Here is a 24932-nt window from a genome sequence, read left to right as displayed (position 1 = left end):
ACTAAGTGTGTAGAATGTACCAAACAACCTAAACTAACCTTATACACAAAAGTTCACACAAAAACACAAGTGAACTAGGAATACAAATAAGGGAAAACAAGAGTAATCAACAGGAACAGGGTACAAAAGAACACAAAGGTTGAACATGTAACACGTTAGGGCAAGGTAATGGCAAAACAAGGATAAACACAAACAATTAAAAGTAAAAAAAATTAACAGAAACCAACAAAACAACAAAGCCGAAGCTATACGAAAATACACACACACAAAACAAAACAACAAACCAACAAAGCCAAAGCAAAAGCAAAAGCGAAACGAAGCGATCAACCGGTCTGAGAAATTTGAACTGCAGTTCCCCTTTAACATATATTTGTAATGACGAATTGTGCAGAGACTAATTTTTCCAAAAATGAGCTCTGTACCCATCTGTCATTTAAAATGTGAGCTAACTCCCACTCCATTCCAGCAGGTGTATGAGATCAACAAACAAATCATTATTTACTAAACACTTGAAACTCTCTCACTGTGATCACTGAAGCAGGTGGTTTGAACAATTTAGCAATTTAAATTTAAATGTAACTTGAAATGAAAAGGGTAATTCTTGTTATATACAGTACAATTCACAAAACTTGCATAAAACCACAAATTATATGCAAACACATTCACAAAATACAGAAAACATATTTCAAGAATCATATCTGTCAGATTTCAGCAAGTCAAACAACTTATTTTGCTTTGTCTAAGATACAGAGAAGTTGGTCTGAACTTAGATCTAACATAAAGCTTTCTCTTCTTATGACATTCATTCATAAAATATATTTATATTGTTGTGAGCTCACGGATCATAAAATCTATAGCTTGTATTTCACATCTTACTGAACTACCCAAGGCCAAGGGAGCCTGTAAATAATAGGTTTTATTGAGAAGTTGCTGAGCAGCAGCTGAGCTTAAAGGCAGGTAAACACAGATGATTAAGGGGTTTATTTAGTGAATCATAATTAGGGATAAACATTTAACTCACACAAAAACAGCATAATAAAGACATAAGGAGACAAGGAACAGATAAGTATAGAAAACTGAAGGAAAACAGAGAGAGAAGAAACAAGTCTCACTCCAGGTCTTGGAGACCTGATTCTGACAAAGTAATCTGAACGTTGATTAGAAAGCTCACTCTCCTATTTATTTGAGGAAATTCCGTTTTTGGTGAATCCTCAGGCTAAAAAGATCTCTCCTTTTTGGTGATGCATTTTAGACATTTCCTTGAACTCAATAACATGATTAACGTAGCGACATATTAATTTTGCCCTTAAAATCCCTCTCATCCACTGTTTTTAGAATATACTCTCCTACCCTCTGGAAGGAGGTAACAGATCCCCTGTATAAAGAATAAGCGAGTGATTACTTCATTTGTACCTAAAAGCATTCAATTGTTGAATAATGAAAAGATTGGTTGGAGTTAAGCATCTTTTCTATTATTGTTGTTTTAGACACTTTACCAGCTAATTGTGTTTTTAATCTTATGAGACTGGATAGAGTTTTGACTACAAATGTTGTTAAATGTTGTTTTGTATCTTGGTACTGTACTGTTGTTCTATGCTATTATTGTCATATATGTTATACGTTATGAGCTCTTGATGTGCAACGTAAATTCCCTTAGGGACAATAAAGGTCAATTCAATTCAATTTAGAATAAGTAGATAGACTCCCATTCACTTTTGAGCATCAAAATATTAGGAAGGGATATTTAGTCTTCCTTTATTTAGAATGCAGGGTGTTTTTTAGAATGCAGGTGTGTTGTTTGGTTGTGCTATTTTATTGTTAAAAAATATTATTGCTGTCCAAGCATTGACTCTGATTTAATTACTCTTTTGCCAGAGCTGTGCCAGAAATAATGAATGTTCCTTAAATCAGACCTACCATTCGGACTTAATTATTTTGTTATTTTCTTTAACTGCTCTGTTTTTCTGATATCCCCCCTTGTTATATATATTGTAATAATATATTTATTTTTTACATTTTAAAATACATCTTTCAGGAATGAACTGGTTCGCTAATGTTGGCACATTTTTATACAGAGATTGTAAGAGTCTGAAACAAGCCTCCCAGACATGTTGTTGAAGCAGATCACCTAGTTTAAACTAGGCTTCTCTCAAAAGACATAAGGAGATTTGAGGCTAATTAGACTGTTGTAAGCCTTGAAAAGCAAATGGTTACACCAGAGATCATTTGCAATTGCTATTACTAAGGGGTATGTACACTTCTCTAACCCATTTTTCTAGGTTGTAATTACTTTTCAGAATGGTTGAACATTTTCATTTGAAGGTTGTGTGCTACAATATGTAAATAAAGGAAATAATAAATTCCTTAATTCTGATTTAATGTGTTTTGATTTGAGTTAGGCAACAAAATGTATTACTTTGGAAAGGGTGTTGTGGATATTTTATAAGCATGATAATATTGTCTTATATTATAATTGTAAGACAGACAATTTTAAGGCTGTTGTGCACAATTTTCTATTTCAAAGTAGTATGAGGTAAGTTATAGTATACAATGGATATAAAAAGTCTACGCACCCTTATTGAAATTGAAGGTTTTTGTGATGTAAAGCCAGAAAATAAATTATGTCAGACATTTTTCCATCTTTAATGTGACCTTGAAAACAACAAAATTCAAGAGAAAATCTAATATATAATTATTAGGGAGAATAATTTAAATTAAAAAACTACAGCATCCTAGTTGCATAAGTGTGCACACCCTTTTATAATGGGGGCTGTAGCTGTGTTCAGAGTTAACCAATCACATTCAAAATCATGTCTAAAAGTAAGTATCATACACCTGCCATCAGTGAAAGTGATTCTGATTAACCCCAAATAAAGGTACTGGTCACTCCTTGCATGTGACAACAATTTCCCGTATTCTGCACATGTCTGGGCAATGTGGTAGGATGGCAAGACGGAAGTCATTTCTCACAAAAAAGAACATCCAAGTCCATGTAAATTTTGCAAAAAATACATTCAATCACCTCAAACCATGTGGGAAAATGTCTTATGGCCTGATGAAACAAAGGCTGAACCTTTTGACCTTAATTCTAAAAGATGTTTGGCGCAAAGAAAACACAGCTCATCATCCAAAGATCACCATACCTACTGTGAAGCATGGTGGTGACAGCATCATGCTTTGGGGCTGCTTCTCTTCAGCTGGGACAGGGGCTCTTATCAAGATAGATGGGATAATGACTAGCTCCAGATATCAAAATATTTTGGCACAAAACCTGCTGGACTATGTCAGAAAGCTGAAGATGAAGAAGAATTTCACCTTCCAACATGATAACGACCCAAAGCACAAATCCAAGTCAACCAAGGAATGGCTTTAGAAAAGGAAGATCAAAGTCTTGGAATGGCCCAGTCAGAGCCCAGACCCCAATCCCATAGAAAACCTGTGGAATGACCTAAAGAGGGCTGTGCACAGGAGATCCCCTGGCAATTTGGTGTGCACACATATGCAACCAGGGTGTTGAAGGTTTTTTAATTTCAATTAATTTTCCTAATAATTATCTATTTGTTTTTCTCTTGGATTTTGTTGGTTGCAAGGTCACATTAAAGATGGAAAAATGTCTGACATGATTTCTCTTGATTTCTGGCTTTACATCATAAAAACCTGCAATTTCAATAAGGGTGTGTAGACTTTTTATGTCCACTGAAGCTAAAGCACTCACACTGCCTATAAATTACACTCTCCTTTATTAGATGAGCAAAGTAGAAACTTGTTGTGGTATTTGCAAGGCAATTGTCTAGGTTCCCTTGGCAAAGCTGTCAGTGCTGAAAGAAAGTTGTAATTCAAGAGGGTCTGTAACCCCAGACAGGCTGTGTGAAATTATGCCAACCAGAATGCCAACAATTCAAGAGGGAAAAGTGACATTACAAAGGAGATCTTTTTCAGAAAAAAAGAAGTGTCATGCCCATCTCAAAAAGCCATTTACTCTTGGCAAGTGTGGCAGTAACTCAAATCACAGAAGCATATGGCATAAATAGGACCTATGTCCTGGATGGGATGCCAGTCTAGCAGTAGACACACACACATATTCAGTTTAGAAACACCAGTTAACCTAAGCAGTGTGCCTTTGGGAGGAAAATAACCAATGTGGACTCAAGAGAACATGCAGACTCCACAGAGAAAGCACCCCCTAGGCCTGAATTGAGCATAGGATCCAAAAACTGTAAGATAGCAACGTTAACTGCTAATGCCACCATACTACTTAACTACTGTGTCATTTTCTTGATAATATGAAAATACTGTATATGTTAAATTTCAGGTGAAATCCTTTAGGAATGATATTACAACAATGACATCTGTAAAGGAATAGGAGGTGGTTAGAAAGCCTGGTCTTGCAACAGATCGCTGTGAAGAGACGGAATGCTGGTTTAGTAAGAGAAGGGGGCAAGTAGCCCAGGGAGGCAGAATGCTTTCTAACCACCACCTATTCCTCTACAGATGGCGTCGTTATTATATAATTCCTAAAGGATTTCACCTGAAATTTAACATATACAGTATTTTTTCTTCAATGATTTAGCTTGAAATTTAACACTTTTTCCTTTGACTCCGACACCACCCAGAGTAACACTCAGAGGCATCTACAACCATTTTTTCGAGGATACTGGATGTGTGTATGCTTAATTGTAATCATTTTTTCATCATTTTGTGTCCCACATAACCCTAGTGCACAAACCTGATGGAAAAGCACAGAAGAAAACCTGGCAGGTACACTACACATTGGGCTACACTACACAAGGTGTCATTGGCACGGCTCTGACATTATCACTTTGCCTAGTGGTAACTGAGTGCCCTCTAGGTATGGTATAGTGTTACTACAGGTTTGAAAAGGTATAATCTCGGTCTACTCATATTTACAAATGTTTTCCTGAATACAGACTTAATGGAAACCTATGAGGATTCCTTTGGGAAAAATGATTAAGCACACAGAAATAAATGGTCTGTCAAGGCCCAGCAAAAAGAAAATAGGAAGATAACAGAGGAGAAATAGTCTATTCTGAAAAAATCTGGGTGTTCTAGATTCTTATTCTCTCAGGGAGGAACCCAGAGTACCCGGAGCTATTTATAATGACAGGTCTAAATACATTAATTGTGTTGTGTGTGACTGTCTTTCATTTTAATATTAAGGAGATATATTTTCTGTCTGCTCGAAGGATGTGTAGTCTAACAATATAGTGATGGAGTTTAAATATCAATTATGAAGCCTGTCACTCTGTGGACCAGCACAGTCGTAAATACTATGTATCCTCATGACGTCAATGGGCCAGAAAGAGTAATCATTTTGGTATTTGTTTTTACAAAAGATTAACAGGATCATCTTACTTCATGCCTTCTGGCAGGCCTATGGCACACAAAATTAGATCAGTCTGTTATTTTCCCATTCATCCAAACAGGACTTTAGCAGATTGTAACAGGTGCCGTGGCAGGACAATGGAGGTAGGGTCCAAGGTGATTACCTTTACCCAGAACACCTCAGACCAATAAATAAATGTACAATGTGTTATTGTGCAAAATTATTAATCCATTCCTACAACATAATAAGTGCAAGAGTTTTAGAATCAATATATCCAACTGGTGGTTTTCCAAAGGTGTTATCCAGTTCAGGGCTGCAGGGAAGCTAAAGCCAATTTCAAGCAACAGACTCAAGGCAGGAGGCAGGCAAGCAACAGGTGGAAGGCAGGGTACACCCTAAATTGCACACACAGACACAAACATGCACACACTCACACCAGTGCCAATTTCCCCAGAAGCCAATTAACCTACCACCCACAATCACAGGAAGAACATACAAACTCTATGCAGACAGCACCTGAGGCCTGGAATTCAGCCCTATTCAGCCACTGTACTACCATGCCACCCAATACACAACATCATCTCTAATACAATGCTTTCTAAGTGTTAGGGAACAGCCACACACAAAAAAACAAGAAAACCCTCTTCCCAGCTGTGTTCTTACCAATATCACTAATAAGAATTGCCTTGGTGTTGGCAGGAATGTGCTGGGTAAAGCAAGGTTTCTGGTCCTCTCCGAACAGTGCCTCCTGGTGGCTGGAGGAATCCTTTGCAATGGAAGCACTCAAGTCGAAAAGGTGGAACCAGCCCTCTGCACCCACGGCAACCACAAAATTCTGAGAGCAAACACACATTTCAATTAAATCATTCTCAGGAAAAAAGACACTCAGAGACACTGAAAATGCCTTGTTCGTATTCTTTACGTCTAATAACTGATGTGTGGTGAGCATTCTGGTGCACTAAGGCTGCCGTCACATTACACAGGTGGATACTGCACATTAGTGACGGTGGAGGGATGTCCCTATTACCTGTAATACCTGTACCTGTGTCCACTCTAAGCAATTATTATTGTTAGTGTAAGCAATTATTATTACACACAACAGGATGAGTTCCAAATTCACCTTACCTTTCCTTTATTACAAATGTCACCAACTCCAACACAGGTGAGCTGCAAAATAACAAAACAGAAGATCTGCCTGTAAAAATCACACAACATTTCCTTATTTCCTTATAAGTCTTCTTTTACAGAATATTTAAATAATTTTTAAATTATTAACCAGATTAGAACATTTCAGACAGATATTAATATTGGTATAAAAGATGCACCAATGGGTGTATAAATCAGAGTTAACTTTTATTTTTGTAATATGTCTTAAAAATACACACAGCATAAAAAACATGCAGAATACTGCCTAGAGAGAGAAGGTTAAAAGTTTATTCTGATTAAAAAACATTTTTACTATGACATTAGTAAACATTAGTACTATGGATTACCAGAAGCAGGAGAAATGTTTTTTGAAGCTGGATATTCTTTCAAGAACAAAAATGAACAGATTTCACCAGGGGTAGGATGGATGAGAAGCTGTGACCAATTAGCAACTGAGGTCACAGACTCTTACTAGCCTGGTGGTTTTGAGCACATACTGTGCATCCTTTTACTGACATGAACATAAAATCACACAGAGAACAAATGTATCATAAAACGAAAATCAAGGATTTTGATGCCAAACCACTTCTGTAGATATATTATGCCACAATAGACCATCGCATGAATTAAAGTACATCTGCTTTCTGTTAAAAGCAATGATATATCAAAGAAATAGACAATCACAGAATGTTGTCTGGTGGCAGGGCCACCTGGCAAAGAAACAGACAGGAACTTTCACGGGGAGAAATGTGTGTGTCTCCTTAGCAATGAAAGGAAAGCCACATTGCACACTCTGGAATAGAGCTTGCACTCACTGTCACTCAATAGTAGACAGAAAGGAATGAATCATCACTCTTTTGTCTGATGTCACATCTCACTCCTCTGCCTCCTTACCATGCCAACGCAGGACCTTGTAAGCCAAGGCCTGGATTCATCATTCTTGTAAATGTACAGCTTCCCACTCGTGTCGCCCACAACAAGCTCATTCAGCTGAAACACAACAAAAGTGCAGCTTAAAAACAAAGGAGCGATGAGACATGTGAGGACATGTTGCAGTGTGAGTTTTACTGTTCTATAACAACTTTGGCGTAGAAATATACTCCTTAGCATCATTGATAAATCATTGATTTATTTTAATGACACTTTTACCCAAAGCAATGTACATTTGTAACTATGTATATAACACTACTGGTGCAATCAGTGTAAAATACTTTTTAACACTAGTGCCCCACGCACCGCTGACATGATCACAAACTGTAAGGACAGTGAAATCAGAACCTGGAGCACCACACCCAGGGTGGCAGATCCAGGAAAGCTCAGTGATTTCAGTTGGATAACCAGGCCAGCAAAGCCATCATCACCCCCCCCCCCCAGGATATCGGTGACACACCCATTGGCCAGAGGGAAGATGAGGACCCCTTGAAGTTTATTTTCTCCCACTGGCAATTTTGTTTTTTCTCTCTTCTGTGTCCAATGGACAGCTGTTAGTATATTGTTAAGTGCTTTGTGGCAAAGTGTTGCAAAGAGTGCTATATCAAAAGACTGCTTGACTGAACGCACAACTTTCCACATACAAATGCAGAGCCCTAAACGCAGTACTGCAAGTGACAGCATCTGCATTACTCAGTGATTCCATACTCTCTCATGAAGAGATTCTGCCAGATACCTTGAAACTCAAATGACATGCCATCATGGTATAGAGGTCACTTACTTCTACATCTTGGGGCATATGTCCTTTCAAGCAAACACTAAGCAACTTCCTTACAACAAATGTCAAAGGATGAATTATAGTACTTGCCTACAGCTCATGATGTGTTTTCAAAGATTACTTTACACTACACACACATAGTAGCTTGTCTTGGAAGTATGATGATGTTTATACACCCATCTATCCATTTTCTGAACCATTTTATTCAGTACAGGGTCAAAAGGTAGAAGAAATCCCGGACAGACCAGTACATCGCAGGGCACACACAGAGATAAACACGCACGCCTACACCTGGGCCAGCTTTTTACAGAAGCCAATGAACCTACCAGTATGACTTAGGAGCACCAAGAGGAAACTCATGCAAACGTGGGAAGAAAATACAAACTCAAAATACAAATACACACATACAGTATAACACAACTGAAATTGAACAAGGCAACAATGTAACCCCTGTGCCACTGTGTACAGCAGTTACATTATTATTACTATTTTTATTGAATATCACTCATTTATTATTATCATCATCATCGAGCTTGCTATTTTTACCTTGCAACTTCTAAAAGTAAATTGCAGAGAAACAAGCGAATCAAGAACTGTGCCAGAGGATTTGAACTGGGAACCTCCGAAACAACGTGATTGTCATTTGTCATAATATCAATATTGTTAACTGATGTCATGTTTAAAATTTCGCAGGAAAAGCAGCCATACTCATAATGCCAAAACTACCATTTATAACCTTATTCAAAATAAAAAAAACGCTTTTCACTGACAACTTTGACGTTTCTCTGCTTTCTTACCGTGTCATTGTCAGCATCGCCCAAGCATATAGCGTGGGGGAACAGCGTTCCCGAGAAATCCAAGCTGACCCGCTGGACGTAGCTGAGAGAGCGCATTACCCAGCCCGATCGGTGTGGTGTGTCCCCGACAAACACCCTTTGCAACTGGGGAAACAGGAGGCCACTTGATAGGGATAGCTAGCCGAGACCTACAGCAGGTTGATCCTTCCTTTAAGATCTAGGTCGTGAAAAATATATTTCCTAGGAAACCATTGTTATGTTCTTTTAGGGAATAAAATCATTAGCACGCAGTTCTCAAAGCCTAGGAGCATCCGTAAACAAACGACACGCGGCTACGGGTAAAGCGAAAGGACAAACTTCATTTGCATTCAAAACAGAACGGAACTCATTGATAAAGTGGATAAGGTTCTTGCTCCAGTAACCAACTACTGTAGTCTGTCTTTAGCAATAGTATGAACCACATCTAGATATAAACGATGATTTATTTATTTTTATTTATTGAATAAAACCTTGGAAATGTGCTTGTAGAAATATATTTTCTAGAAATATATTTTATGTCTGTCAATTATATTTTTAATCTGGGCAAATTTCACATTGCTTTTAATCCAGGATTATTTCCCTTTCCTGTTAAAATTTAAACACAAATCTCTGAACTGTGCTCGGTATAATTGCTTAAACCCTAGATACTTTGCTGAAATACACACCACAAAGAATGTGGGGAAAGGGATATAGCTGGGAATGGAGGAAAAATAATGAAATTCAGATTTGAAGTCAATATTGGACTAAGTGCCATTCCATCAATCATTTACTGTAGATTACTGTACTCAGTTCTGGCGTAATATAAAAATTAAAATAAACCCAAATAATTTCTGGTCTGAAATCAGCATGATAAACAGACAAAACTAAAGTACTTGGTTAAGCACACAAGAGATTACACAGGAATGTGATTTGTGTGATTTAAATTCTAGTATTTTAAACATCAAGCTTAGTAATGAAACATAAACCCACAGATACATCCGCCTTAACATCTACATCCAGTAGAGTTTGAGCTTTTATATAACTTTAATGTTTTATGATGGTCTTGAATGATGAAATTTAGGGTTGCAAGCTAAAGAATGTATTGAGAAGTAATGTGTCTTGAGATGAACCCTGTTTTCTAGGTGTTCAAGATGCAGACAGATTCACTTTACTTCTAAAACAATGGAGTATGTTCTCCCAGGTTTGTGTGTGTTTCCTATGGGTACCCCGGTTTCCTCCCACAGTCCAAGACATACTAGTATGTTAAAACTGGCCCTGGTGAGTGTGTGTGTGTGATGGACTGGCACACAGTCCAAAGTGTATCCCGCGCCTTGTGCCTGTTGCTTGCTGGGATAGGCTCAAGCTCCCCCACACCCCTGCTTATTGGATAAAGCAGTTAGAAGATGGTTGGATGGATGATGGACACTAAAACATCATTTGAAAATAGTATGTTTATTTCTTCAAAAATGTGTATTCTCATTGATCTTTTACCCCACCCCCATAAATAATACCAATATCTTTGTGCCAAACAAATGAACAAAATGCATTACACAGTACCATTAAAATGACTGACAGAACTCATGCATTTCATATTTATTGTTTTTTTATGCATTAATTTCATCCATTCATTTTATAACATAGAACATTCTGTATTTTTATAATGTAGATTAGTATGTTTCTATTTCAGAAATTCCAGTTCCCCTTTCCTGTACCGATTTCCAATGAATAAACGGATAAATGAAAAATGTACATGATAGGTTTTATATTTAAAGTTCTGCTGTGCAAAATATATCTTCCTGGAAATATATACATACTTTTTTCCCTAAAAAATAAATAATAAACCAGTACACTATGTACTACTATGTTTCTGAGGTTTGTTAAAATAAAGTCACTGAAATACAGTTCTAAGAATATCACATACTCACATAACTTACTCTAATTATAACAAAAGGAATAACTATTTAAACTGCCTAAAAAAGAAATTTTTCTTTCCAATTTTTCCAAAATAGCTTTTCTATCAGCTAATCATTTAACTTCAGTGGAGATATGTGTTTGTATGCAGTTTTTAAATGTTAGGTTAACATCTTGTGAAAATATTTTTACTGCATCTCATTAAAAAAGAAATTTCCGTTTGACTGGATAATTTAAGTTTGGCTTAGGATTTAAAATCAGTACAGCATCAGGTAAATAAAAAGTGTATATAGCATAGTACAGAAAATTAAGCATACATATTCTAAAATAAAATTACAATTATAAGATACTTTTTTCTAATTATGAAATTGGGATTAAGAACTAGATAATTGTTTACAATATAAAATACTACATAAGAAAATTTTAAAAACAGTTCCCAAAAATACAGTTACCATTAGTGTACTTAATTTCCTTAACCTTATAAATTCATCACATAAGTATAGTATGTATTGTACAGTATATGTTTAACAATTGCGAAACAATTCTCCAAAACACAATTCCATAATCATAATAAAAATGGTCAAAGCGATTCTTTAAAAATAGAACAGCAATTCTGTGTTTGAGCCACATACTGGTGTAGAAATCTAGAGTTTACTAATGTTAAAAAAATCAAAATCTCAAATATTGCAATATTAATTAACTTGGCAATAAACTTCTCCAGCGAACAGTCATTTGGACTCGGTTTCCATCAGTTCAGAACCATGAGTTGACTGAGAACCCATAGAGGTCTCCTCCTCAATTTTCCGATAAAACAGCATGTAGGCAGATCTACTCCTATAGCACATAAAAAAACAGAGATTGGCACACAAACCAAGCAATCTTCAAAACCACTGTTCTAGACCAAAATTGAAAAATTCCCAGTTTCCTAAAAGAAAGTGTAAATGTCAAAATCCATAATCAGTTATAGAGTAAATAAAATGAAACTAAATAAAGTTATTTTTTAAATTAGAAACAACCCCTAGTATTGTTCTAGTTAGCACAGCTCCCTGTGCCATATTTTTTTAATTAGTCTGGAACCTTTTAAAATGCTAAGGTCCAATTTCTAAAATTTCAACCCACTTACCAACAACACAATCCAAAACTAAATTATTAAGTAAATTATCACTGAGCAGGTTTATGAAGCCTCTGGTCTGCTGCCACCAAGTGACAGGCATTACATTTGCAAATGAAGAATCAAAGTTTTAAAGTTTTAATTTTGTCCTCTTGCCTTCTCTACCCTTTTGCATTATAGAACCTTTTTAAAAGTACTATACACAACGGTCCAGATTTAAACAGGTTTAAAACTGAGCTTACCCACTTGAGCTCCCATATGTACTTTTTACATCCGCCCAGGAAGCCTGAAAGAGGAAACTATTGTTATTTCAAAGACAGAGTATATACAGGTAAGCTCTCACAGCAGGGATTTATTTACCAGAAGCTATTAATGAACCTCCTGTGTTAATAAATAATGAGAATTCAAGAAAAATATGTCTGAAAATAAAATAGATTTCAAAATTCTGATCCATGAAATACAGTATATTTAAGCAGAACATCAGCTTACAATATTTTGGGGGAGGAATGTTATGTCATAAGGACCTTACAGTAGCCTAGGGGTCTGTGGTCTCCCAGAGCCCAGTCTTGAGCAGTGTGGAGCTTGTATGCTCTCTCCGTGTTTTCTCTGGTTGCCCTGGTTTCCACCAGACCTCCCAAAATCAGAGTTTGGTTTCCATGGGCTGGTTTCCCAGTCAGGGAGAGAGCAGCTCTGCCTTCTGCACCTGTGCACCAGAGTTAGGCTCTGATTTGTCCTAGCCTTCACCAGTATTAGTGGCTTTCTGACAGTGCAAGGATGTTATGTCTTTAATTAATTAATCTCACCAGGTGTTTTGTCTTTTCTATCTTTAAAACTTCATATATTATCAACAGCACACTCTAGGTTTGTGGTGTGTATTACCACACAATATTGCTATAATATGCACCTCACAGCTTGCTGGGATAGGCCCAGCTCCCTCAAGTCCCTGTACTGCAAGTGGTTAAAAGATGGATGGATGGATATATACCCCACATATTGTGGCAATTACTCAGGATAACATACCCTGCATTATCCACTATTTCTTAGTTCTTAGTTATTATCCACTATTTCTCCATCTCTGCATCTGCTACACAGATTATTGCTTGATAGATAGATACTTTATTGATCCCGTGAGGGAAATTGCAGAATTGCATTGTGGTGATGGAATGTTTTTTCCCTGGGACTTCGCCTAAGTATTGTTAGGCTACAAGGGAACCATTTCTGGAATTCAGTATTACATTTTCTGAAGCAACTTATTTCTCTGAGGCATTTACAGTTTCCAAAAATATTTAGGAAAATATGCAAATTCTATATCATACTACTCTACCAAATTTCCAAGAAGGGTGTCCTATGGCACTAGTTCTACATAGTCTGAGTTGTGTGTGTTAAGCTGCTGTTGCACTGCAATTTCCCTCAAGGGATCAATAAAGTATCTATCTATCTAGTCAGTTTGAAATACATGAACAGCTCCCTTTGTCAAACATCTTCCTCTTGGTCACATTTATCTTACTAACCTAGAGTTAGCTAGAGTGGTCAGTCTCTCTACATGGGCTTGTCAGTTTGACCAAGCTTTAGTTAAAGATGAACAGTGATCTGCAAATACAGTAGCTTTCTTAAAGATAATACAAGACAGTCCTGGTTTACTTCTAATGCAGGCTGGTTTGAAAACTGAAAATGAACAATAGACGTATATCTACTGTAAATCATTGGAAAGATTGGAGACTTACTGTGGAAATGGAGCTGTCATCAGCATGGTACCAGGTTTGTTCCCCTGGTGATTTAATGTAGGCTGTGTAATGCCCAAACCTAGCTGTTCCTGAGTGCACTATGACAGCAAACAGTTCATATATATACTGTGGAAAACAAGCACACGTTAATAAAACAGAGTAATTTAATGCTTTGCATAACAAACTTTTTCTTTCTTTTGCATCTTTTCCACTATAAATCTTTTGTTAAGGAGTCGGAAAATGTATACTGAGCATCACAAAAACCGATCATTATATACTGTATGTATATGATTTTAGAAAGGTGCCAGTATGCTACAGCTTTCAAGAGAGCAACACCTCAGTGCTGTTTGTACATTGGAGGTTGGGGGGTTCTGAGAGGTTCATAAGCCAGCTTTTTTTAACCTGACAAGATGTTACAGCTAAACACAGTGAATAACATTCTCTCAGAGACCACAAGTCATGGCACTTTCCCAAGATCAACACATCATTATAATCTAAATTCATAAATGTTTTCTTAGTGCAACTACCAGTGCATCAGAAACGCAAAGTCACAACAGTTCAGCTGTGAAGAGGTGGCTAGATTATGTCCATTGATGAGACAGGATGAGGTGGTGTGAGTAACACCTTAGGTGGACTGACCAGCAGTGATGAGTGAGTTTGTATAGACCATTCTGGTGGACTTCAGCAGGTTAGACACAAATACAGTATGAAGAACCTTATGCTAATTATTATGTACAACCAAATGCTGTGTATGACCAGGCAGGAGTGTCTAGTCAGCAGAGAATTCTAATTGTAGGGTCTGATGTTACCTTCTGAGACCTGCGTTGTCCAGGCTCAGAGGAATAAGAGGAATGGGATAGAATCCCACAAGACAGCATCTGCAACCTAGGGTATCATAGATCTACTGCTTATATGTCTTCCAGCCCGTGACCTTTACAGTAGACACTCCAGTGAACAACTCCTTTTGTTGTTGAACAACAAAAGATGGTCTCCATAATGTATTTACCTCTGTCATACCTGTTTAATAAGATGTCAGGGTATATTCTGCATATGAAGTTTGTGTTTTTTAAGATAATGCAAATGTATTATAGATAAGGTTTTTTGATGCTGAGTATATATTTTTTCATAGCACTCTAAACTACCAGACGGAATTGCCATTTACTGCTTTACTGACGCACCGAGCAGAAATAAAATTATAGACTGAAAGGGAGTATTATAATTTGTTGATTTTAATGCTTTTTTTAATATCCTTTTTTACATGTGCCTACATTTCACTATACTCTTGTTTTTCTTTCGCAACTGAAGATCACAAAACTGGAGACAATAACTGCACTGGAGCTAAAGCTTTAAAATCGACCCTGCAAGTCTAACCTGAAAATGTGTTTTTTTAACAGTTTTTAACCTGAAAAACGTTTTATCAACAGATTACTTTGCATTAACTTACATGAGACTTAAAAGCCCAACAACTACCTAATGAGGTTCTTTATAAGACCTTACCATTTGACCTTTGTTTAGCTCATGTTGGTCCTCATGAAGTATTTTCTGAAAATCCAGAATTTCAGGGAAGCTTACTTTACAGTTAAGCTTTCGAGTAGACCCTGAACATTGGAATCTTTTCAAGTGAATGACCAAGACTTTTGGCAGGGAGGTCAATTTAAATACCTGCACATACATGCAAAGACAATTGATTAGATTAATCAAGTCCTAGGAGAGGCTAAAAAAAAGTGATTCTTTTGACATTTTTATCAGACACGAGTCACAGCCCATGTTTATTCAAGCAGTATAAGTATAGTCCACTTTGCAAAAGCTTAAGACATCAATGTTAATTAAAGATTAAAGCTAAATGACAAGCTTATTTTCATCCACACTAAGCTGTTAAGAATTAATAACAGTTACAGCTGTTATAATACCTAAAACCACTAGCCGAGTCTTTGAGCAAATTGTTGATACTCTCATAACATACATATACAGTATTAAATCTTGATTGTGTCTACGACTCTTGCAATTTTATATATTGAGGTTTATATATTGAATATATGTGGCTCTTTCAAAAATTACCCTCAATATCAAACGGAAATAATTTGTATAAACATCACTAAACTTACTCATTACTTATAACCCTAAAAAACAGTAATGCAATGTCTTGTCAAAACATCTTCTTACTTTCTTCCTGTCTAAACATAGGACAGCCAGTTACTTTCTGAACCACGCCCTAGATTCATCTAGCAGGCTGACACACAGACACATGTGGTAGTGTCCAAACAATTATATTAGTCCAGCTGGCTTCCTGCACTCTGAGAAAAGGGAAGGAAACAGTGGAGCCTGTGTGTTCCTATGTACTGTAATTGTCTTGCCCTCTCATTACAGGCTGTACAATGTCAATAAGGAATGTACTGAAATTAAGAAACCATTTTTTTTGTTTCTATATTATCATATGATGTTGCATGGAGATGAGTGCTGCAGGTATGCCTGCCTCTGAAATACTGATAGGATTACTAAACAGTTACAAACCTGACCTGACAAAGGTCACAAGAGTAAAACTTTGTCTTTTCTCTGAAATCAAGTCCAGATCACAGTGTGCAGGAGGCTGTTTGCCTTAGACTCACAGGTTTTTCTATGTCTTTCTATTTGGTCTATATTATTATCAGAAAATACAGAACAAACATGCAATTCAGCATAACTCAGAACTTCTCATCTATTCTTTCTACTAAATGTTTATTTTACTAAATGTTTTTTTATAAGTAGATGCTTGTGTCCGGGATGAATGTACGGTCACCAAGGAGGAAGAACTAGCCTGTTCAGTTGTTTTTTTCTCTCCACAGTAGTTACAGTAACATTTGTTTCTGTCAGTTAGCTTCTGTGGTCGAAAAAAGAACTGGAAGCAGTTTTCCTGGAAACAGAAAGACAACAATCCAATTAGAATACAATGGCTATTATCACAAAACTTTCAACAATATTGTATCTATACAGAAATTATTTTACTGTACACATGGGATGGAATGAGTGCCATCGAGTCGGTGTCAACTCATGGCAACCCTATGGATAGTTCCCCCGTCGTTATCCATAGCTGTTTCTTGGCAAGATACGGAAATACATTGCCAAGCCTTTCTTTCGCGCAGATAGTGCTAGTGTTGTTGCCGTTGTCACGGAAACATGATCCTCCGCCTCCATCACCGCCCCATACTGCTGCTGCCCAGTATGGGTTATTCATTGTACGCATAGGGTGCTGTAAATCTACCTGATTTCAAAATGTCTTATTTCTCTTTACTATATAGTAAGTTGCACCAAATTATTTTTGCTTCTAGAGTCAAACAACCCTTGAATTCACTTAGTAAAAAGTGATGGCCTAAAAAGTTTGCACTGACAATTTGTCACATACTGTACAAATCCATAATGAATCCTCAGAATGTTTCTGTGTTTTATTAGTGTAAGAAAAGCCAGAAAGTGTCTGTTTCATGGATAGGCAGTAGCTACTGTATGTTCGCTTGAATGCAGAGGGTGAACAATGCATCTACAAACACTTATCTTTAAGTCAAATTGTCACTGGGACAATTCTTAACAGAATTCTTAACTTTACTGATGAACAAAGCAACAGCTGCCAGTTGCAACACTTTAAGGTCACCAATAATATCTTCTCTAGGAACCTTACCACCATCTGACAGTTTTCATAAACTGCAAGCGGGAAGCTGACAAAATAGCTCTTATTGGGTACGTCATGCATGGAATTGCAGCTCAGGCACTTCAGGTGCTGCCTTACTTCAGTCTTGTACAGGTCTCTGACCTCTTGTGCCTTTAGCAAAAAAGAGGCACAAGATAATACAAATACAAAGTTCCAAATTCAACAGAAACTAATTTGGTCTTGTTTTTTTATTTAAAAATTACTATATCTAACTACTTTTCACCTTTCTTTACCTATCATTTTGAATTTATGTCATATTTCCAGACTCTTACAACAGAAGTTTGCATTGTCAAGCTCTCCACTTTTTTCACACAGTTTCAAATAATCTGTTTCAGTTCTGTTTTACACCTGAATTCAGGTACTCTGGAGTTGTGCCAGTAAATTTGTAGATATTGAACTGTCATCTTATGTTCTATTTTCCACATGGCTACAGCTGTTTTACTAGTGACATCACGGTATGGTAACACTACAGTATGTGTTATGTGTTATGGCATGTGGAGCTCACACAGCATGACAGGAGAATGTGCACTACGATGACAGTTCTGATCATATCACTGCCACAATTGAAAAATAATCTTTATATACGATATAGGAACAAACCCAATTGAACAACCTCAATAATCATTGGCAATTATGTACCAGCCAACCCATGACACAGCGGATCAGCTATGTCTAACTGAATACTAGGAAATTTCAGAAGTGCTGTATTGTACAAGCCCAGAGTCAGATTTATCCAGAAATGTAGCGTTAACATTTCTCCCCTTCCGAACTGTTCCATAGGATTTATAATTATCAAGACTAAGACACCTGCAGGACCGTGTCGCTGGTCACCATCCTGGTGTTTTGGATTTAAATTTCTTATTCAGAGGGAAAAGTGCCACCTACTGGTCTGCCACTTACATTATTATACATAATTTGAATTGTGACACTCCCTTCCTGAGTATGACTGAAATAGAGGTATATATCTTGCCATTATGGTAATACTACAATGCATTCCTATATTGAAACAGTATTTATGGATACAAAAGTGTATGTACTGTATATATCTAAACCACCTTCATAAGACATCCAACATCTGATAGGCATGAAGGATTCCAGTTCTAATGTCTAGACATTATACTGGAACTATTTAATGATCACTCACCAGATTTGTGTCACTCATCTGCTGTTGGATGAGATTCAAGATTAAAAGAAATACTTCATCAGCATCGTGCTGCACATAGACTAGAAAACAAATGTCATGTTTATCAGTGAGTTAATGCAAAAATGACAGTAAGAGAAGTCCGTTTAATGTTCACAGCAATGAGGAATTTTTCAAAGAGTCAGTTAATGTTCCTTGTCTTTTCACTTAATGTTAACCCACAATTTGATATTCCTGGGTTACATAAGTGTAGTGGAGTGTGACTATGAATAATATATACTAATGGAAAAAAGAAATGCAACACCTCCTCCTCCACACTTTGGCCCTCCCGTCCGCGAAGAACAGGCTAAAGAGTGACTCATCTGTGAAGATGACCTGCTAATGAGTCCATTGCAGCCTCTGTCTGGCCCAAGCCAGTCATGTGTGACGTCTAGGAGGTGTAAGCAGAGGGCCTCTGACAGGTCACCCTGCTCTAAGGCCAACAGCATGGAACCTCACTGTCTTGTCACTGATGCGGGCATTGTGTCTGCCGGCAATTTTAGCAGCAGTACGGGTGGCAGATCTGAAACAATCTCTCAGATCGACCAGTCTGATGTGTCGGTCCTGCTCTGGTGTGGTCACTCAAGTGCAACCAGATCTTGGACGGTCATCTGTTCTGCCGGTCTGCTGAAACCTTCTCTGCAGTCGGGCCACAATGGAGCAGCTTATTACATAGTGTCTGGCAACGCTGGCACATGACATGCCTGCCTGCAGCATGCCAATGGCCCTCTCCCTCGCTTCTGGTGACATACGAGGCATTATGGAATGCCTTTTGTGTGGCCTTTTTCTTGCAGTGACCTTAACTTTGAAATAAGGCCTTTTTAAAGGTGATCTGATCAGGCATTGTTCCACCTGGACCTCGTTGGGTAAAAGTGGACATAACGAGCTTTTATGTGATTGTCAAGTTGCAATGTCTCACTGCACAAGTTGTATTGTTGATCAGAGGGCTTAAAACAAATTGACAACTTTTTGTGAAAGTACATAAGCTATAACTATAGTATTCTCATTCCAGAAAATGTTGCATTTCTTTTTTCCATCAGTATATAATCCAAATATTAACTGTTTTCTGTTTACCTCTAAAGTTTTTTTCTTAAAATTGATGCACAAGGCCTGATGAATTCTCAAGATTAGGCTGTTTTAAATTAAAAGCACTGTGAGGAAAGGAATGCTTGAAAGACAAAATTCAATATTTTCTTTAATGCATTGCTGAATGATTTATAGTCATACTATGGACATTTAAGTGACTTTTGATGGTGTAATTTGTTATTGATAATGAATTATTTCATTGATAAATTTATGTTCAGGCCAAGGTAAACTACTTATAAAACTACTGTACTGGAACTGACCTGGATAAAAAAACAAGGATTTATTTTCACTGTATACTATTATATTCTGTTTAATGGTTAACAGATATACTTTTTAAAGACAATAAGGTAAGTAAAAGACTGGTTTAGTACATTGGATGTGATTCAGGTGCAGGCAGTACAGAAAATCTCTGTGCGCCTGAGTCTGTGACCTATCTTTCTGCATGACTCTGAGAACACGCTGAAGTTGAAGGGGTGTATTGCACTTCTCTTCTGCTGCTGTGCTTGGTCCATTCCATCTGAAAAACAAGAATGCTCAGCTGCCCTTTCTGAGCTCAGTGAACTATACAGTAAAATTCTTCCTCTATATGACAAGGCATCCCAAAGCACCTGCCACACAAAAAGCACATTCTCATGGCACATGTAACCATGGCCAGTAACCATCAGTTATAAAAAAAAGCATGATCAAAAACAAAGGATTTTGGTTTAGGCTTTACAATAACCCAGGACAGGGGTGTCAAATCCTTATCTTGGAGGGCGTATGTGACTGTGGGTTTTCTAGGTCTCTTTAAAGCATCGGCACCTGAAGAGCTTGGAAAAGCTGTTAAAATAAATTGATTCCATTTAGATACAATAGGGAGATGATTTAGGTTGTTAAGAGTTGAGTGTATATTAAAGGTTTCTTTCAAATAATAAACAATATATGCAGAATAGATTTCACTATAAACAGGGGGAATAAAATGCATTAAGAACACAATACTAAATCTACAGTAGCTGTAAACAAATTCAAGAAACCCAAGCTTACCTATCCAGTTTTTCAGTGAATTCCTCTGTTGCAAAGAATGACTGGAGTACAGAATTCACGCAACAAGACAGTCTGTAGTTTAAAAGGCCCATAAGCCCTGCGAACATCAGAATAACCTGGTGAGTATTCATTTTATACTGTATAAAATATAAAATACACAGTCCTCAAAGTCATCGGGTTACTTTCATCTCCAATCCTCAAGTAACCCCAGCTATCCACACGCTAACTTGTCACCAGCTGGTATTTTTAATCAATTCAATGTTGATTCCTCGGCTAACACACCTGGTAGCCTGGTACTGGACATTGAATCTTGAAAGGAATAACTTCTGGTAAAGCAGCGGCCAAGCATGTTTGATCCAATCTTGAAGAAAAGTCTGAGAAATGAAAACAAATAATTGTACTTTAATACATTAATTCGATACATTCAAACATTAGGGTGACCTAAGGGGGGTGTTAATTGGAGGTGCAAGAGGTGACTCCTGATGACCAATATTGTGTAAGGCGGTTTGAGAAAGATGAAAAATTCTGCTGAAAGGTGCAGTCACTATCAATACCTGTGATAAAACCAGATATAACCTGTCCTATTACCAATCTGTTCTTAGTAATTTATAGTTAGTGCACTGGCATGATCACACTCCTAGTTTTCATAATGAAAATAAAAACAAATCAAAGCTTGGCTGCTCTGATTTTGTACATATAGTTTGAAAGGCTATAAACCAAACAACAGAGAGACTGATACACTACAGGGCAGGACAGCAGATTTATTAAGGTCTGCAAAGGTACTACAAAACTTGAGTTCATTATATTTTTGAGTTATTGAAGGAGGACTTTTGACCATGTGTACATTTGTACACCCTGTGTAAAAGTAGTATTAGAATTTATCCGTGGAAAGGAAACCATTAAGTTTATTCCAGTGAACATGAAGTGGACATTACAGTTAACACAATGGCTGTCAGTCACACATACTGTACATCACTGGCCAGAACAAATTTGCTGATCTTAATCTCTGGGTACTAAAAGAGTCTTGTAGACTTGCGTCCACTGTGGACTAGGATTGAATACACCTATTGTTACCAGCTTGATGAGATAATCACAGAAATTCAGGTTTTATATCTCCAACCACATAATAAAATTTTACAATCCAGGAATTCCAGTGTGTGCCACAAAATCTTTAACTTTTGCAGTTCACATCTTATTGCACTGTCCAAAGCCTCACTCATAACACAGAAATAATAAGGATTATTTGTAATGTTTGCCTAGCTGCAGGTGATCTTAAAGGCAGGTAATCACAGATGATTAATATGGGTTTTCTGGTGTATTATTCTGATTAACAATAATAAAATATACTGTAAACATTCAACAGCTACAGACAGCAGTATAAATAAGGAAGACAGAGAGAAAAAAGAGGGACACAGACAGAAGGAACTCCAATCACCCTCCTCTTTTTCAAACCCTGTCATGCAAGAGGACCTTGTTCCGATCGGTCTTGGAGACCAGATTCAGGCTACTGTAGGTAATCTGAACCTTGCTCTTGAGATCCTGCTGTCCTGGTTGAAGAAATTATGAAAAATGTTCTACTAGCTGGTGACATATTTTTTTTTTAATTTTGAGCATCCATGTTGCAAGAAAAGACTTTTAGTTCGAAGTCATATACTTTTATGATGCAGGGTGTATTTCTGTTTCTACGTAATGACTGTTTAGTCATTACATATTGTTTCAGGTTACTGGGATAGCATTCAGGTTTGTGGGTCAGTAAAACATAGGCCTCTGAAATATATAGTATAAATAATCTTGTACCCTCTTGTGTTGAGAGGGTAACTGGTGTATGTTGTGGAACATTTTGTGTTGTTTAGTCATGGTATTTTATTGTTAATAAATATTTGTCTTATCCAAGACTCTGATCTGTTACTCTTTCACCAGAACTGTGCCAGAGACTATCTATTTTTCAAACTGGAAATTATTAACTGAAGTTTGGGAGGGATAACAATGACATGTCAATCTCGCACAGCAGCAGCTGATCACCATCACCACCAAACTAGCTCCATAAATCCTCTCTAGCATGCCTCCTCTGCCTCATCTCCGTGTTAAAGCTACTGTACCCCTTGGTTCACTCAATCTGAATGGGGTTCAAGTCTCCTCATCCCTATGGCCAGGAGGCTACCCGTTAACCAATCAGGTTAAAACAAACTCTTCTCACCAAATAATCCAACTACTCACAAAGCATTCAATCCTTGGATTTAATTTGACTGTTCCCACATAATTGTAACAATAAAATAACTCCCTTTCAAATACCTTCTAGTGTTCAATGTGAACTTCAGCCTATCCTAGTGAAAACTGGAATCACAAGGTTATATTTCTACAGTTTGTAATTTTCCCATGTACTGTATATGCGGTTTAAAGTTTAGTTTTGTTTAAATTGTTGTACTGTACACAAATTTTCCTGTCCCAGAAAAGACAGAAATGCAGAGCATTCCATCAAGATTTTGATGGTTATATAAAAGCCACAAATCCTGTTGTTGTTAAATGATCTTACAGTAAATTATTGAAAACAATTATGGGGTAATATTCATTTATAATAATACAATAATTGTTTTATTAGCTCTAAAATGTCATTATTTCCAATTGGATTGTACATGCAAGACTTTGAGGAATACTAAAATTCACAGGGGTTAATCACGTCATCATGTTAAACCAATATCACGAGGAAAACAGACTATCAAAGGCCACAGAAACTACTTTGTAAGTTGTAGGACGGTTGCACTAGAATCAAACAAAATACTCTGTTGTATTAATTTAAAAAATATTACAAAGGTATTATCAAATGGCCCAATAAACATAATAAGTAGTAGTTTACACTGAGCGCAGTGATGTCCTTACTCAGCCCCCCAAGAAAAAAAAAAGTACATACAGTACAGTATGTAGGTTTGTTCTTAGTGTTCTGCATTGCTCATTGTCATTTTTAAGAATACTATAGTTGTGACTTCTGTATACTAAATGCCCCAATCTGTTAAAAAGAATATTGTCCAGACATAGGCTTCAGGACGTCAAGTGACAAAAAGATGAGAAGAAAACAATACTTACTGTATTTCGAGTAACTCCCATATCAAATGATATACATCCTCAGTTCGATTAGCTCACTCATCGTCATGTCGAAAAAAAAATCACGTTCAAAAAATACAATTTCAAATCTAATACTGTACAGTATTTGTTTTGTAATGAGTAACGTCTCTCGGTCAACTCTGCGTCTGAATACAGTATTGACAGATTACAGTTGAGGTACCCAAGCTACTGAGTAAACAGATGTTCGTCTTTCGGTTTCGCTTCTTCAACACTGTTCATTGTGGTTAAAAACGAAACTTAGCCGTTTCCCCGGTAGAAAAAATCTTAAGTGCAGGACGGCAGGCTGATTGTATATTTTGTTATTGCACCACTAGAATTTCGGTGAAATATATAATATACAAGTTAAAACGAAATAAGTATAGGGTTTTTTCTCACCACTTCATCCTCAAAAATGGGATAACTGCGCGCTTGCCCTTTTTTTACCCATTCGCGTGCCGAATAAAGACATCCTCGGGCACGTTTATCAGACAGACTTACTTCCAACAGCAAAATTCTGTTTAATAAAAATTAATCGTTTTTTATTCTAACCTATATCCACAAGGTTTTTTCAAAGTATTTAAAGTGCTAATGATGGAATGACAACTCAACATTCGTGACAATATATGTACAGTACATTAGCCTCATACTGTATACTGTACAGTACATCACTAGAGGGAGTATTTAAAAAAATGAGGACTGTGCTTCTCGGACAAATGAATTTTCTGTGCATAAAACCAGGATCACGGGGAAGATGAAGAGATCAGCTAATAAGTATCCATACTGCACACTGGTCATAAAAGCTATTTATATGAATTTGACATTCTGTACATAAATGACAAACCCAACAATTAGATCACATTTTTAATCCTTCCCACAAAATTAAAAAGCATCCCCACAATTTATATTTAAAGTCCCCTGGAGACAGATTTTCAATTACATATAACATATCAGTTTCTGCCATCAGTCTTTAATTTGTTTGGCTTCAATCTGGTTGTAATTAGGCGACAGCATGGAGTACTGTTAGGGCTCTGGAATGCAGAGGTCATAGGTTCAAATCCCAGGTGAAACAATTACCTCCTTACCAGGAAGGTTACAATTGGAAAAGT

The 24932-nt window shown here is 37.0% G+C and overlaps 2 protein-coding genes across 5 annotated transcripts in view; both read right to left on the bottom strand.

Moving 5' to 3' along the window:
• The window catches only part of itfg2 (integrin alpha FG-GAP repeat containing 2), a 70541-nt gene extending 61193 nt beyond the window's left edge, over nt 1-9348 (bottom strand). Inside the window, exons 1-4 of one of the 4 annotated variants that reach the window (XM_088646877.1) lie at nt 8996-9348; nt 7385-7480; nt 6470-6511; nt 6008-6179 (exon numbers count right to left, since the gene is read on the bottom strand). In XM_088646877.1, coding sequence (XP_088503003.1) covers nt 6008-6179; nt 6470-6511; nt 7385-7480; nt 8996-9091 — 406 coding nt within the window. In that variant the 5' untranslated portion in view covers nt 9092-9348. Of the gene's footprint in view, nt 1-6007; nt 6180-6469; nt 6540-7384; nt 7481-8995 lie in introns of those variants that run through there. The other 3 variants (XM_088646876.1, XM_088646879.1, XM_088646878.1) reach the window with 3 other exon arrangements.
• Nucleotides 9349-10446: 1098 nt separating this feature from the next.
• usp18 (ubiquitin specific peptidase 18) lies at nt 10447-24063 on the bottom strand. The gene is made up of 11 exons (XM_088646873.1): nt 23809-24063; nt 21010-21101; nt 20728-20824; nt 20076-20221; nt 18583-18662; nt 17409-17549; nt 16554-16649; nt 15257-15421; nt 13760-13885; nt 12278-12321; nt 10447-11758 (listed from the first exon to the last, which is right to left on the bottom strand). Exons 2-11 carry the CDS (start codon nt 21074-21076, stop codon nt 11653-11655), a joined length of 1068 nt encoding a protein of 355 aa, XP_088502999.1. The 5' UTR covers nt 21077-21101; nt 23809-24063; the 3' UTR covers nt 10447-11652.
• Nucleotides 24064-24932: the final 869 nt, after the last annotated feature.

The sequence above is a fragment of the Lepisosteus platostomus genome, chromosome 9, assembly GCF_059453375.1.
Source record: "Lepisosteus platostomus isolate fLepPlt1 chromosome 9, fLepPlt1.hap1, whole genome shotgun sequence".
NCBI classification, from domain to species: Eukaryota; Metazoa; Chordata; class Actinopteri; order Semionotiformes; family Lepisosteidae; genus Lepisosteus; species Lepisosteus platostomus.
The sequence above is the reverse complement of the archived record's forward strand: the minus strand, read 5'-3'. Positions and strand labels throughout refer to the sequence as shown.

Bases quoted from the DNA above. Each gene is read 5' to 3' on its own strand.
- usp18 (XM_088646873.1), bottom strand. From the start codon at position 21,076: ATGCTTGGCCGCTGCTTTACCAGAAGTTATTCCTTTCAAGATTCAATG. The intron at 20,222-20,727 runs GTAAGCTTGGGT...CTTGTTTTTCAG, and splicing joins TTCACTGAAAAACTGGATAG to ATGGAATGGACCAAGCACAG. The intron at 16,650-17,408 runs GTAAGGTTCCTA...TTCTGTTTCCAG, and splicing joins ATGAAAACTGTCAGATGGTG to GAAAACTGCTTCCAGTTCTT.